Source organism: Trichogramma pretiosum, unplaced genomic scaffold, assembly GCF_000599845.2.
Source record: "Trichogramma pretiosum strain Unisexual culture from Peru unplaced genomic scaffold, Tpre_2.0 scaffold7, whole genome shotgun sequence".
Lineage (NCBI taxonomy): Eukaryota > Metazoa > Arthropoda > Insecta > Hymenoptera > Trichogrammatidae > Trichogramma > Trichogramma pretiosum.
Window position 1 is genome coordinate 1,362,974 of NW_019641639.1, and position 15,210 is coordinate 1,378,183.

At 38.0% G+C, this 15,210-nt stretch overlaps 2 protein-coding genes across 2 annotated transcripts in view; both read left to right on the top strand.

Annotated features, from left to right (window-relative positions):
• Positions 1-471: 471 nt before the first annotated feature.
• Positions 472-927, top strand: LOC106656864 (tankyrase-1-like). Its single transcript, XM_014378020.1, has one exon. It carries the CDS (start codon positions 472-474, stop codon positions 925-927), a length of 456 nt encoding a protein of 151 aa, XP_014233506.1.
• Positions 928-2,635: 1,708 nt separating this feature from the next.
• Positions 2,636-15,210, top strand: part of LOC106656866 (histamine H2 receptor-like) — a 40,538-nt gene continuing 27,963 nt past the window's right edge. The window contains exon 1 of the mRNA XM_014378021.2: positions 2,636-3,071. Coding sequence (XP_014233507.1) covers positions 2,636-3,071 — 436 coding nt within the window. The remainder of the gene's footprint in view (positions 3,072-15,210) is intronic.

Genomic DNA, 15,210 nt, shown 5'->3' on the forward strand with positions numbered 1-15,210 from the left:
TTAGATACACGTCAGTCCCATGTGCTCGCGCAGTGCCCTGGATCTCCGTCGCGTATTCAGCAATCAGGACATCGACTATCTTCTGAAGCTGCCGCGCTTCGTCGACACGGTGTTCACCGGCCGAGAGCTCATCGGCGATCGACTCATCGGCTACAAGGACGAGCCGGATTGCGACGAGCAGGGCAAGCCCGTGCTGCGTCGCAGCACGCCGATACACCACTGGGCGAAGAAACATTACTTTCGCCGTCATCCGTACGGCTCCGTCAAGGTCTTCGACCTGTTCAACATCTACGACAAGTACTGGGCCAATTACGCGGACGACACCGGTCTGACGCACTTCCACGTGGCCTGCCTGTACGGGCACCTCAAGGAGGCCACTAGATTTCTCGAGGCCGGCGTGGACGTCAATTGTCCCGGATATACTCGCGGGGCGATTCTCCGCTGCACTGCTCGCTGGTCATGGGCCACTTGATGGTGGCTCCGCTGCTGCTCGCCAACGGCGCCGATCATAACGCGATCAACGTCGACGGTGCGACGCCTCTGCACGTCGTTTGCATGGGAAAGAACGACGGTTACTATCGCCTGGCCAACTGGTTGATCGAGGCCAGTCAACCGCCGAACAAGCCGCTGCTGATGAACGTCCGGGACAAGCGGGGCAACGCGCCGCTGCACTTGGCCCTGGATACCGCCGACCCGATGCTGGCCGAGCTGCTGCAGAGACACGGCGCCGAACTGCATCTGCCCAACGACGAACTCTACACGCCGCTGCACGGGATCTGCAAGCGAAATTCGGTCGGTCATGTGGGCGAGTCGTTGCTGGGGGTCTGCAGCGAGAAACTCGAAACCCTGCGCTGCGTCGACCTACGGGATAAGTACGACAATACCCCGTTGCATCTGGCTCTTCGCCGTACGGCAACTCGAAGATAGCCGAGCTGCTGCTGAGGCGAGGCGCCGATCCGAACGCCGTCAATATCGGGGGATTCACTGCTCTGCACATCGTTTGCAAGAGAGAGCGCAACGACGTGGACTCGCTCGAGCTCGTTTTCCGGAAATGCCAAGAGAAGCAGCAGCGGATCGTGATCGACGCCGTAGACATGTTGAACCGGACGCCGCTTCAATGGGCCGTGGCGAATCTCATGCCGGACGTGGTCGACGCGCTCCTGGCTCGTGGCGCCGATACGAGCGCGTTCGTTTTCCCGACGAGCAGTTACTTCGCCGCGAGTCGGAGACTCGTCGGACCGAGTTTCAAATTCCGACAGGCGGCCAATGCTCTGGCCGTGGAGGAACGTCTCGAAAAACGAGGCTACGAGCTGAAGCTAAGCGACGCAACGACGATCATGGAGCTGTTCGCGCGCCACGATCTGTTCAAGTCCACGGTGAATCTCGACTTTCTGTGGCAGGAGGACGAGACGTTCGTGAGCAAGGCCAAAACGATCGAGATAACCGAGGAGGGCCTGTCGCTCTACGACCTGCTCAACTTGCCGGCGGAAGAGACGGCGAAAAATTTTTTATGTAACTCCACCCAAGGCTAAGTTTTTCAGCCCTACAGTCAAAACAAATAAGTTAATTTTTGATGGGGAATTATCGTGAAAATTGATTTGCATACGTATATGAAGCTCCGCTCAAGTCAATAATTACACGAGCTTTGAAGCCTACAGTTTTCCGCTTTCTACAGGCACGTAATCTAAAAGTAAAAGTAAAGTAAAAATCACTTTCTCTTATTTTTTTTTATCTCTCTTGGAAAATTGCGATGACTTAATTGTGTCATAGAAATAGACGCATAACGTAGTGTCATTGACACTTGATATTCAGTAGGTGACATAAGTTTTTAAATGTACGATAGCAGCGACGAGAAAAGGTGCTGGGTCACGGTACTATTTATTCGAAGTCATCATCCGCGTCTCTACAGACCCCGAGGCCAAATAAAACAGAAAATTAATTGGAATTCGTAATTTTCCCAAAGCACATTTTGAAGAATAGTTGGTGAGGATATAGAGAATCTGAGCACATAGCTCATGCTAGCTAGCTAGTAGTAGTAGTAGTAGTAGTAGTTGCAGCAAGTTCGAGCACCCTTTATGCTTTTAACCCATCGTCGGGTAGCTCTCTGATCGAATTCGGGCTCGTAAATAGCGCAAATTCAGCATCGTACGCGCGCGCGTCGCGCCGCAGCAGTTTACGACAAAAATCTATAATGACTTCGGTTTCACATAGTACCATGTGTGTGTGTGTGTGTGTGTGTGTGTGTGTGTGTGTGTTTGAGGAAAGTTCACGTGTGCGAGCTATATACGAGTATAAGTGGCTTTCAAAATGCCTCGACGACCGAAGAGAGGGTTGCGGGTTTTAATTTTTTTTTTTTTTATTCATCATCGTCGCGCGAGCACGCGTTATTTTGTGCAAGAGGCCGTTGACACAGCTGCGAACCGCGTCACATCTTGATAAATTTTATACATCAATTCGATACCCTCATCCTGTTTAAAATTTACATGAAATACTACATCGTATCAAAGATTAAATCAATAATAACAAAATGACTTTGTATATATCGCAGGTTCTCTCACAACAACGTACGTCCGTCCGTCGACGCAGCACGCATAATCATCGTCAAACAGCGCACGACATCGAAATACCGATCGAAATGATGAACCAAACGGCGAGCGCGGCTGTGACCACGGCCACGGCGGCCATGGTGCAGGCCACGACGACGTCGATACCTCAGGCGGCCATCGTCGCGGCCGCCGCGGCCGCAGCAGCCGCAGCCGCCGGTATGCCCAAGCTGCTCGGCATCGAGACCACGACCGGCGGCGTCGTCGGCGACGGCCTGGTGGCGGTGGGCGGTGGCGGCAACGTCGCTTCGTCGGCCGTCTCGGGGGGCAGCGGCGTCGTCGTCGGGATCGGCGGCAACGTGGACGAGGACGTCACCGCGGGACTCAACATATCGCCCGTGACTCTGTCGTCGGACTGGTCGCGGGTCGTGCGGCTGCTCATACTCCTGTCGTTGGCGGTGATCGGCAGCGTCGGCAACGTCTTCATGATCTCGGCCGTCATGGTCGAGGATCATCTCAAGAAACGAGGTACGTCGCGTCGTACGTATTATGTCATAGCAGTGTGCGGGATGATCGCGTCGGAAAAGCCCCTAATAGCAATGGTTTTACAGAAAACTTTTGCTTCTCTCTTCCTTTTTTTTTCGTTCCTTTCTTTTGAAATACTTTTTCCCTGCTGCTACTACGTACCCCAGCTATACTGTTCTCGACAACTCGTAAAAGTAAACTTTTGATCTCGAACGCGCGCTCGCGACCGAATTCCATTTGATACTCGCAACAGTACCCCCGCGTGCTAAAAGAAAAGAATTATATATATATATGTGTGTGTGTGTGTAGGGATGGTGGTGGTGGTGGTGGTGGTAAGGGCCAAGCGGCAAAAAAAAATCTTTTCTACTGCCTTCTAGTCTTATCCGGCGGCGCGCACGCGCGAACAGTTCGATGTTATGAAAATTCTTTCTATAACACAAACCTCCGCTTTCTCTCTAGTGTACTTTAAAACTTTTAAGTTACGACATATGTATATAGATGGAATTGAAAAATACTTGATTTTTTTTCAGTGCCTCTTATGTACCGCTCGCTGCCATGCGCGCACTAGAGCTTTTTTTCGAGTGGTTTAAATTTATATATTATTCAACGCGCTTTGGGCGATTAGCTGCGCGGCGATTTACTTATATCGCGTTGTAGCAGATGCAGAAAATTGCTGGGAAATGAATAAATCATACCTGGAATACAAAAAATTTATCAAGGAATCTAGGCTCGATGCCTAAAACGCTTTATTTGTTAATTTTACACACGAGATGTCGACTACCATCCTCTAACGTGCGATGAAAATTCATTCAATGTTATATTATCATATTCAAAATCTAAAAAATGATTCAACAATTTGAAATGATAATTGATCGTCCATCAATTATAAAAATAAACTTGACTATTTTTAAAATAATTATTAATTAAGTCGATAAATTTTGAATTGAGAAACATATTTTAAATGAACTTCCAGAATTCTCACACTACTAACTTTTATAACATCTTAGTTTAATTAATGTTATAATTAAAAAATGTATTTAAAAAATTACACATTTTGTAATCAAAAGAGAAAATTTCATTATTTTTATTTTCAATTTCTAATGTTAGTTTTTTTTCTCTAGTGAGTCAACCGTCGGTAGAAAATCAATTATTAACCCATTAAGTCCCAAGAGGACGTTTTTTCAACACTTTATTCGGCCACTGTATTTTTGGTGTAAATGGGGTCAAAAAAATATGCGAGTAACTAATTCTAATGTAAATTTAATGTCCTTTCAGAATCTAATCTCAGATTTTTGAAAAAGTGATTAGGTCAAAAATTAAACTTGATTTTATAAAAAAAAACGTGATTTCGACAAAAAAATTTTTTTTATTTTTCGAATTTCTAAATGAAAACCATTAGAAATCTTAGGGGTTTCGTGAAAATATCGTGTCCTCGATACCTAAACTAAAAGTTAGTGGGGTTTAGATTGAAGAAAATAAAGTTAAAAAATACACTTTTTTCTCAAGTCCTTCGTTTTTGAGTAAAAATTCTATACGTTTTCATTTAATTTTGCAAGTTTCAACCGCCATTTTTTGTGTTTAAACATTAATTTTTTCAATCGGTACCCCGCTAACTTTCAGTTTAGATATCGAAGACGCGATATTTTCACGAAACCCCTAAGATTTCTAATGGTTTTCATTTGGAAATTCGAAAAATAAAAAAAATTTTTTTTTCGAAATAACGTTTTTTTTTTTTTTATAAAATCAAGTTTTGACCTGATCATTTTTTCGAAAATCTGAGATCAGATTCTAAATGGGCATTAAATTTTACATTAGAATTAGTTACTCGCATATTTTTTTGACCCCATTTTTACCAAAAATACAGTGGACGAATAAAGGGTTGAAAAAAAATCCTCTTGGGACTTAATGGGTTAAAAAAAAATTTTCATATTTCTTTCATCCATATTTTATATCATTGCTACTTAAATTTTTACTGAGAAATCCAAATTGAAGGATAAGCACCTAAAATTTCTAAAAATTGTATTATCGAGGTGAAATTTTGAAAATAACTAATGCACGCGTGAAGAATTATCGGAGAAAATATCAAGGCGTTCGCCGCCCATTACACCCTCGCAACACCCATAAATTTTTCCAAATTTTTTAATACCATAGAACTCTTTTTCAGAAGCCCCTGAAAAAAAGTCAACTTTAAGACTCTCAAACTAGGGCAAGAGGGTGAATTGAGCGCAATTCTCTTTTCGAAAAAAAAATTTAATTCCTTTCTTAAAAAAATTATGTGAAGTCGTTTTATTCGACCTCATTGGTTGAGGAGCAAATGCGCCTCGCTTCATGATTATATAATTTACAAAGGCTGATGGTGAATAATTTTCTTCGGTGATCCCAAGTCCAATAAAATTCCTCATTTTTTTTTTTTTTAAATTCACTTGATTATTTTTGACGTAATTATAAATCAAATCCATAAGTTCTGAAAGTTCCAAAAGTTTCCACTAAAGAACACATTCGAACTGATCTTCGCGTCCACTTACTATGAACTGATATAGTACCTTACTCTATTATTAAAAAATTAAAAATAACGTTTTTGTAAACAAAATTGAAAATCTTATCATTTTCATCGTTAAGTTCTGAGTTAAACATTTTCTCAAATAAATGGTTATAACACAAAATCAAATATTGAAAGAACATTTTTATGATCCTTTTGTTTATATTTAAATTCCTAATAATCGAAATGGCTTATATTTTTTAAGTTGAACTTGACTCGTGGATGTAGAAAATACGGATATAGATAAATATATAAAATTATTACTTAAAAATATCACGTTATTTTCCTTGTTTCTGAAAACTAAGTTGTTTGGAAAAACGTGTTCAGTCAATGTAAGTTAATAAATCAGAATAATCTTATAAAACATCATTACACTGCATGAAAATTCAAAAATCTCAGCTTTGTCTCAGGTACAAATTACATATGATCTAAAACATTCTTTACTTTTACTCCCCTTTTGTATAATATGGTATTTTTTTAATTATCAAAAAACCTTTATCACAATACCTACAAAAATTAAAAATTTTAAAATATGAAAAATATCTTTATTTAGAATTTAAACGGCTAATACATATGTGACAAAGTCGTAGAAAATTCAAATTCTAATCTAACTTATATTGAAAAAAGGACATATGTCACACGAATACAGCGTTTCTGTACTATTCTAAATACTAATCTTCTAGCATACGATACAGAGCCATTAAATATGATAGTACCATTCTTAATATCTATAAAAAAATTAAACAATCTGAAATTTTACCCAACAAAATTATAGAATAAATGTGATTAATTGAAATAACTTACGGTGCCGAAAGTTTCATAATTCATCGGAACCGAAGGACCAGCCGACAATACGCAACGGGTTTCAGTTCGCAAAATCATTAAAAGTATTAAACGTCTTTCTTTAACTGGCAATAAGTACCATTTGGCGCCGTAGCTGAAAAAGTATTTCGGATATAACTCCCTTTTTTATCATGTAGTATTGAATTATATCATTTAAATACCAGTCCCTGTTCAATCGATCCCAGGCGTTTATCAAGTCCTGACTTGAATAAATTAAGTATAACAGGATCATCAATGTTGCTATCATCGTTGCAACCATCTTTAAAGCATACAATTTACTTTCCTGAATCACAACTATAAACTGTAAAGGAAAGTATTTTATTTTATTACAGCCTAATTTTAATACTGAAAATACTGTGATATAAAAAATATTTTTGATCATTGATACACTTACCCAGAATCCAGCTATACTTAATTCCAAGATTATTAAGAGTACGATAATTAAATACTTATTTTTTGTCATTACTTGTAAGGTACCAAACAAACTGAAACGATTTGGTTGAATTAAAGTCGTTACGTGATATTGATATATTTTTTTAAATAAGTATAAATTTCCATTTATGAATTTTTAAAGAGTACTCAACTCTATTGTCTTTTGGTGTCTGCGAATATTGTTGCAAATCCTTCTATTGATTATTTTAATTTTTTGCTCGTTGGTTAAAGGTACGGAAGTAGATTTCAAATTTTCATGCACGTGAATCATATCATCTCTAAAATATAAATAGTTATCATATAAAAAATATGCTACAGAATGATAGTATCTATTTCACTGACAAAATTAACTCGCAGGATTAACTCATATTTGGCTGAGTATTTTAATTTCAAAATATATACAGTTAACAGTTACCCTATGATTGATAACATTCCTACGACGAACTTCGTCGTAAAAACTTGTGTATAATTTAATGTGCTGATTGTTCCAATGAATATAAAAGTAAGTATCACTGTGTAAGTAAACATTATCCAGTAATATTCCTTCAAAAAGTTAGTAAAAAAACAAGGAACGCACAATCTTCTATCAACCGAGTTATTTACTGACATCACATTTATTATTGAATATTTAATAATTGGTTCGAAAGTATATCCACCAAAAGCTACCGTTAATAGGCCTGTGAAAAAATTTACATCAACAGTTAACTAATCAATAGTTATCTAAACTTTATAAGATGGAGCTAAAAGTTTAAATGCAGAAAAAAAATCACACGATTTATGAAAAAAATTGGAGCTAATAACAAAATCTTAGTAAGGAAGTTAAAATAGAATGACAAATTGATAGCATTGATTGAATCGGTACAAACCAACATAAAGTATTGATACAATAAAACCAATTTTTGCTTCTTTCAAGATCAGTTTTTTCTCAGTGTGAGTTCTGCATTTTTTCCACAGATTTTCAACTTTAATCAAAATATCCATTATCTATAGTAGATTATTTGTTTAGTGAAAAAAATTGCAAAATACAGCTACAAAATTTACATTCATACCTCGCCAGCCGTATTTATGGTAGACGTATAAACTAGTATGTAACCAATAACGAAAAAACAAATATAAGATGTATCAAATACATCATCACCACTTATATTTTTGTTGATTATTCCAAATAGAAGTACGAGCACCTAAAATGAGAAATTAACATTTTAATCTATAGTCTGTACACCATTTTTTTCGCTATCCCAGCCAAAATTAACTTTTCAGACCTGCAGCCAAAACAAAAAGTAAATTTCCGCTGAGGGATTCATGGAAATTAGTATACGTATGTATGAGGCAAATAAAAATCTCAGAACACGTTTATCAGCCTCAGCGGACAATTACGCGTTCTTTGAGGCTTTCCAATTTTTAAAGGTTAAATAATCATTAAATTCTATAATCACCATATTAAATACTGCAAAACCAGAAAAGCTGTATATGATAAATCTTCCAAACAATTGTGTAATTGCTTTCATTTCTGGAGAAATAAAAATCCATTGATACAGCTTGTGACCATAATTTACAAAAGCTGATGGCGAGTAATTGTCTTCGATGACCCAAAGTTTGATATAATTTCTCATTTTTTTTTTCTTTTTAATGTAACTATTAGTCAAGTTCGTTGATTCCAATAGTTTTCATCGAGCAACGCGTTTACAGTGAATATAGATTCCACTTACCAACTGATATTGTATCTTGCTCTTACTAATATTAAAAAATTTGAAGTAACACGTTTTTGAAGCAGAAGAGAAAATTTTATGATGTTTATTGTTAAGTTCTGACATGATTTTTTTCTAAAGTCAATGGCTGTAGTATGAACTCAAGTATGGAAATGAATTTTTTATTATTCTTTTGTTCATATTTAAGTTCCTAATAATTGAAATGGTCAAAATATTGATTGTTTCATAGCAATGCCTGAAGTACTTGACATCAAATTATATTTGCGCTCGTATATTTATGAAGTTGAACTTGACTCGTGCATGCAGATAACACGAATATAGATAAATCTATAAAATTATTAATTGAAATATCACGTAATTTTTCTTGTCTCCAAAAACTGTGGTGTTTTGAAAAACGTGTACAGTAGCGTACACAGACTAGTCCTTATTTCCCAATTTGTTTCGATCTTCGCTACAGACCTTGATTCTGGTTTCTAGGGTGTGAAAAATGAGTGAAATACGTATATGAGCCCAAAAGGTAATACATGCCGCAATTCAAAAAACCGAATTAATATTTTATGTGTGTTTTTTGACTAATTTTAAGACTTTTTGTCCATTGTGTTTTTTTATTAAAAGCTTTTATCTCGAGATAGAAAATCGCAAAGTTTAAAAACGTTGTATTTATGCTTAAATTTTATTAAAAAAATTTCATATCCCGTTTTTAAACTCTGCAATTTTCTACACTGAAAGAAATTTGAGACTCTTATCCTACCGCTTGGTACCTAAATGTGCCGCGGTCTGGTGGCGCTATCGTCCGACACGGTGGTATCGTTTTAATCTCAACTGGGGCGGTTTCGCGCCCAAAACATAAACAAAAATCGCCCAAGTAAGATGAACAAATACGACCAAATAGGTAGGTTATAAATGGATTGAAATGAATAATACACATTTTGAAGAAGGAATGATCTATGTACTAGGCAAATTACTAGGCATTTACGTTCAATAACGTGTATAAGGTCTCGATAAGATTGGGTAACAATTATGTATGTACATGTTAAGATCTGTTATTACAAACGATCGTGTGCTTATCAATAAAAAATAATCGAAATGAATCTTGTTAAAATTTTCAAAAACAATTTTGCCGGCCAATTATTGGCATACATCTCGTCCGCCGCGACGCCGAAGAACAGCTCCGCCAGGTTGCCGTAGGGGTCCCGCCTCGAGATGACGTGCAGCGGAGCCATCTGGGCGCCGTTGACGAAATTTGGGTTCCGCCGTGCCTCAACAGCAACTCGACCATCTTCGCGTTGCCATAATGCAGGGCCAGGTGAAGCGGCGTGTTGCCGAACTTGTCCCAAGCGTCGACTCGCACGGCGACGCCGTCGTAGAGCAACGTCTGCGCCAAGTCCGTATCGCATTCCCGATTCTGACCGAGCACGTGCAAGGTCGTCAACCCGTCTCTGCTTGTCGCGGTTGGATCGGCGTGACCTCGACTCAAAAGCAATTCGGCCGTTTTTCAGTGGCCGTGGTGTAGAGCCAAGTGCAGCGGTGGGTCTACCGTTTGCAACAGTCGAAAATTCGGACTCTGTCCGGCCTTGATGAATCGCTCGACCACGTCGCAGAAGCCGAATCGGCAAGCAACGTGGAAGTGACTCAAGTCCGTCTCGTCGACGTAGTTCGCCTCAAATCTGTCGTACACTCCAAAGAGGACACGGATCTTGGAGCTCTCCATGAATACATCGCGCCTGGCCACGAAATGCACCGCCGTGGTACGCAGCTCTATCGGCTTACCCTCTTGGTCGACTTTCGGATCGTCTTTGTAGTTCATGAGGATCATTCTCTCGATCAACGACAAGCATTCGACGTCCGTCGACTTGCCTTTCTCGGAATTGATGTTGGCCTGGAGAATCTGCTCGAGTTCTGGCAGCGGCAAGTCCAGCTTCTCGTCGATGACGTTGTTCTTGCTCAATTGGTCCATGATAGATTTGTTCTACACTCGCGCGCGAATACCTTTACGCTTATCGATCACTAACTACTGCCGACTGGTTATAGTCGAGAACTTTTTTGTGCTACCTGTTCGCTACGGCCTCGTGACTCGTACTGATCTGAGACCACGAAACACCAGTAGCTCGTGCGTTACGGAGCAGAGTACAAAGTCAAAGGCCTGTACGTGTACTGCAGCGATTAGTTGCACCGAGAATAAGATCCATTGTCTCCGAGCGTTGGGTGCGGAGCCCGAAGCGTCGCTGCCAGTCATCGTTGACACACTGAAAATTTCAAAAAGCAGTCCCTGGATCTCATTGCGTTGGTAATAGTTACTGGAGCACTAAAGTACGAGAGGTTACCTACCACTATGTTACCGTATTAGTAAAGTTTACGTGTTTGTGCTCTAGAAAACAGTACTATTTTATTATCCCTGGTAGCAAAATCCTTTTGAATTCGATTATATCTGCTTAGAAATAGCAATATTTTGCTTAACGCAGAGGCAGGAAAATGCTACTTTCGGGCCACAGGGTACGTAAAGTAGCATACCGCCTTGTACCGGGGAAAAAGAAAGCCTCAGTGCCCATTCTAATCGACCTCAGCTTCTCCTTGGTCGGTTATTTCACGTACCCTAGGACTTTTCTAAGAATTAAAAGAAATAATCCCTAATTTAATAAATATGATTTTGACTGGATCGGAAATGTGTCATTCATTTACAAAAATATAACCCCGCGGTTCCAATATAAGCTTATACAATCCTGAGGCAGACTAATTGCTACGTCTCTGTTTCACTTTCTCACTTTCTCTTTCTCGCATGTCCGTGTCTACTCCGGTTGTTGGACGACACTGATAGAGCCATTTACATCAGTAAAGATCAAAAAGTATTCAAGTCCATCGAATTAGAGGCGGGGCCTATTGCCTATTATAGCCACATGTGTTGTACACAGCATATATTTCACTACTCTGAATAAAATTTCTGTAATTTTCCACAGCCTCGGTTACTTTCTGTACAAATCGTAGTACACGTTCACGGCATTGCAAGTACAGGTTATGACGCCACAGCCTGCACAGATAAAAGAAAAATCGCATCGACTGCAGCGAGTGAAAAAAAAAGTTTTTTTCAAGTTATAAGTAGTTGTGTTTGTGTACGAGAGTGTGTGTACAATGATGTCGTATAATGAGTCCGATGTAAGTATCAATGATCAACAAATAATAGAATTATTAAAGAGCTTGCGAGATGGTGTCAAATGGAAGAAAAAAGAGGAGCGAAAACAATTTATCCAGCTACTCGAAAATATATTTGGTACATGGAATGGCCAACTTTCAAACCTCGGAGACATTTTTTGATCCAAACAGATCCAGCATCTTCTCTTAAATTCCTTAAATTATTATGGAAGACAATTCATCGGCTTCGTGGCTCGCAGCGGCTACAAAGACGAGCCCAAAGTTGATACGGACGTCAAGATATCGTTGCATCGCACCACACCAGTACATCACGCGGTTAGATTCAAGTTCCAAACCATACTCATTTTCAAGTGGCCTGCATGTTTGGCTGCCAAGATATCGTTAAAAAATTTCTCGAACTCGGACAAGATCCCAATTACCTCGTGGAATAAACAGGTACTTCCTCGCTACACTTGGCTTTGGACGAGAATCAAGGAAATGTGGCCGAATTACTGCTGAGAAGCGGCGCGATCCGAACATAGCCAACTAGAATGGCTTGAATGCTCTGCACATTGTTTGCAGTAGATACAATCGCGATAGTGGAACGATGAATATGCTGTTCGAGCTGACTCACCAAAAATATCAACCTCTACAGATCAACGCACGGTCAAATCAGCTTTTGCTGAGGCGAGATGGAGATCCAAATTTTGCCAACGAGAAGGGGCTCACCCCTTTGGACATTATTTGCCAGATGATAATTTGGCGGAGATTTTTTTTGTGGAAATTAAAGTCATGGAAAAATCGGACTGAACTATAAGAAAGCTGAGAAAATTCCCTATTAAAAACTCAAGTTCATTTATATTTTCAGTTGAATTTAAATGTTAAACGCGCAAATTTCGAGACGCGCAACACTGAGAACAGCGCGACCGCGCTGAAAACGGCTCAACAGCAGAGATCAGAGAACAAGGTAACAGAAACTCGCTCGTAAAACCTATCAATTTGACTGAAAATATAAATGAATATGAGGTTTCGATAGAAAATTTTCTCTGTTTTCTCATGGTGCCGATAGATTTTTCGATAATTTTTAATTTTCACAAGGAAAAATCAAAAATAAACCATAAAGTTCACTTTTTTCATAGTGAGATTTTCCCTATATTTAGCTGGGCATGTTCAATGGCGATTTTCTTGGTTAATGTAGAACATATCAAAAATTTGATACCATAATCGGATAAATGAGAAAATTTTCTGTCGAACAACGTAATTAATTAATTTTTTTTCATGAGGTTTGATACTCTTTAGGCGACCTATAAATTGAGTACGTAGTCGTATTTATGAGAAAACATGATGGTCCTTTCGTCCGTCCACATTCGTCCTCTAAATCACCGAAGTAGCAGTGTGTAGGGATGGTGGTGGTGGTGGTGGTAAGGGCCAAGCGGCAAAAAAAAAATCTTTTCTACTGCCTTCTAGTCTTATACCGTCGGCGCGCACGCGCGAACAGTTCGATGTTATGAAATTTCTTTCTATAAAACAAACCTCCGCTTTCTCTCTAGTGTACTTTAAAACTTTTAAGTTACGACATATGTATATAGATGGAATTGAAAAATACTTGATTTTTATTCAGTGCCTCTTATATACCGCCCGCTGCCATGCGCGCACTAGAGCTTTTTTTCGAGTGGTTTAAATTTATATATTATTCAACGCGCTTTGAGCGATTAGCTGCGCGGCGATTTACTTATATCGCGTTGTAGCAGATGCAGAAAATTGCTAGGAAATGAATAAATCATACCTGGAATACAAAAAATTTATCAAGGAATCTAGGCTCGATGCCTAAAACGCTTTATTTGCTAATTTTACACACGAGATGTCGACTACCATCCTCTAACGTGCGATGAAAATTCATCAAATGTTATAATATCATGAACAAACTTTAAAAAATGATTCAACAATTTGAAATGATAATTGATGGTCTATAAATTATAAAAATAAACTTCACTCTTTTTAAAATAATTATTAATTGAGTCGATAAATTTTGAATTGAGAAACAAATTTTAAATGAACTTCCGGAATTCTCGCCCTGCTAACTTTTATAACACCTTAGTTTAATTAACGTTATAATTAAAAAATGTAATTTAAAAATGACATATTTTGTAATCAAAAGAGAAAATTTCATTCTTTTTATTTTCAATTTCTAATGTTAGTTTTTTTTCTCTATTGAGTCGACCGTCAGTAGAAAATCAATTATGAAAAAGGAATTTCCTTATTTCTTTTGTCCATATTTTATATCATTGCTAATTGAATTTTTACTGAGAAATCCAAATTGAAGGATAAGCACTTAAATTTCTAAAAATTGTATTATCGAGGTGAAATTTTCAAAATAACTAACGCACGCGTGAAGAATTATCGGAGAAAAAATCTAAGTGTTCACCGCCCATTACACCCTCGCAACACCCATAAATTTTTCCAAATTTTTTAATACCATATACTCTTTTGCAGAAGCCTCTGAAAAAAGTCAATTTTAAGACTCTCAAACTAGGGAAAGAGGGTGAATTGAGCGCAAATCTCTTTTCGAAGAAAAAATTAAAATCCTTCCTTAAAAAAATCATGTTAAGTCATTTTATTCGTCCGCATTGCTTGAGGAGTAAATGCGCCTCGCTTCATGATTATATAATTTACAAAGGCTGATGGTGAATAATTTTCTTCGGCGATCCAAAGTCCGATAAAGTTCCTCATTTTTTTTTTAAAAATTCACTTGATTATTTTTGACGTATTATAAATCAAATCAATAAGTTCCGAAAGTTTCAAAAATTTCCACTGAAGAACATTCGAACTGATCTTCGCGCCCACTTACTACGAACTGATATAGTACCTTACTCTATTATTAAAGAATTAAAAATGACGTTTTTGTTAACAAAATTGAACATCTTATCATTTTGATTGTTTAGTTATGAGTTCAACATTTTCTCAAATAAATGGTTATAATACAAAATCAAATATTGAAAGAACATTTTTATTATTCTATTGTTTCATACTTAAATTCCTGATAATTGAAATGGCTTATATTTATAAAGATGAACTTGAGTCACGGATGTAGAAAATACGGAGATTGATAAATACATAAAATTATTACTTAAAAACATCACGTTATTTTCCTTGTATTTAAAAACAGCGTTATTTGGAAAAACGTGTTCAGTCAATATAAGTTAATAAATCAGAATAATCTTATCAAACATCATTAAACTGCATTAAAATTCATAAGTCTCAACTTCGTCTCGGGTAAAAATTACGTATGATCTAAAAAATTCTTTACTTTTACTCCCTTTTTGTGTAATATGGTATTTTTTTAATTATCAAAAAACTTTTATCACAATACCTACAAAAATTAAAAATGTTAAAATATGAAAAATATCTTTATTCAGAATTTAAACGGCTAATACATATAGGATGGAGTCGTAGAAAATTCAATTTCTAGCTAATATTAAAACAAGGTTGTATT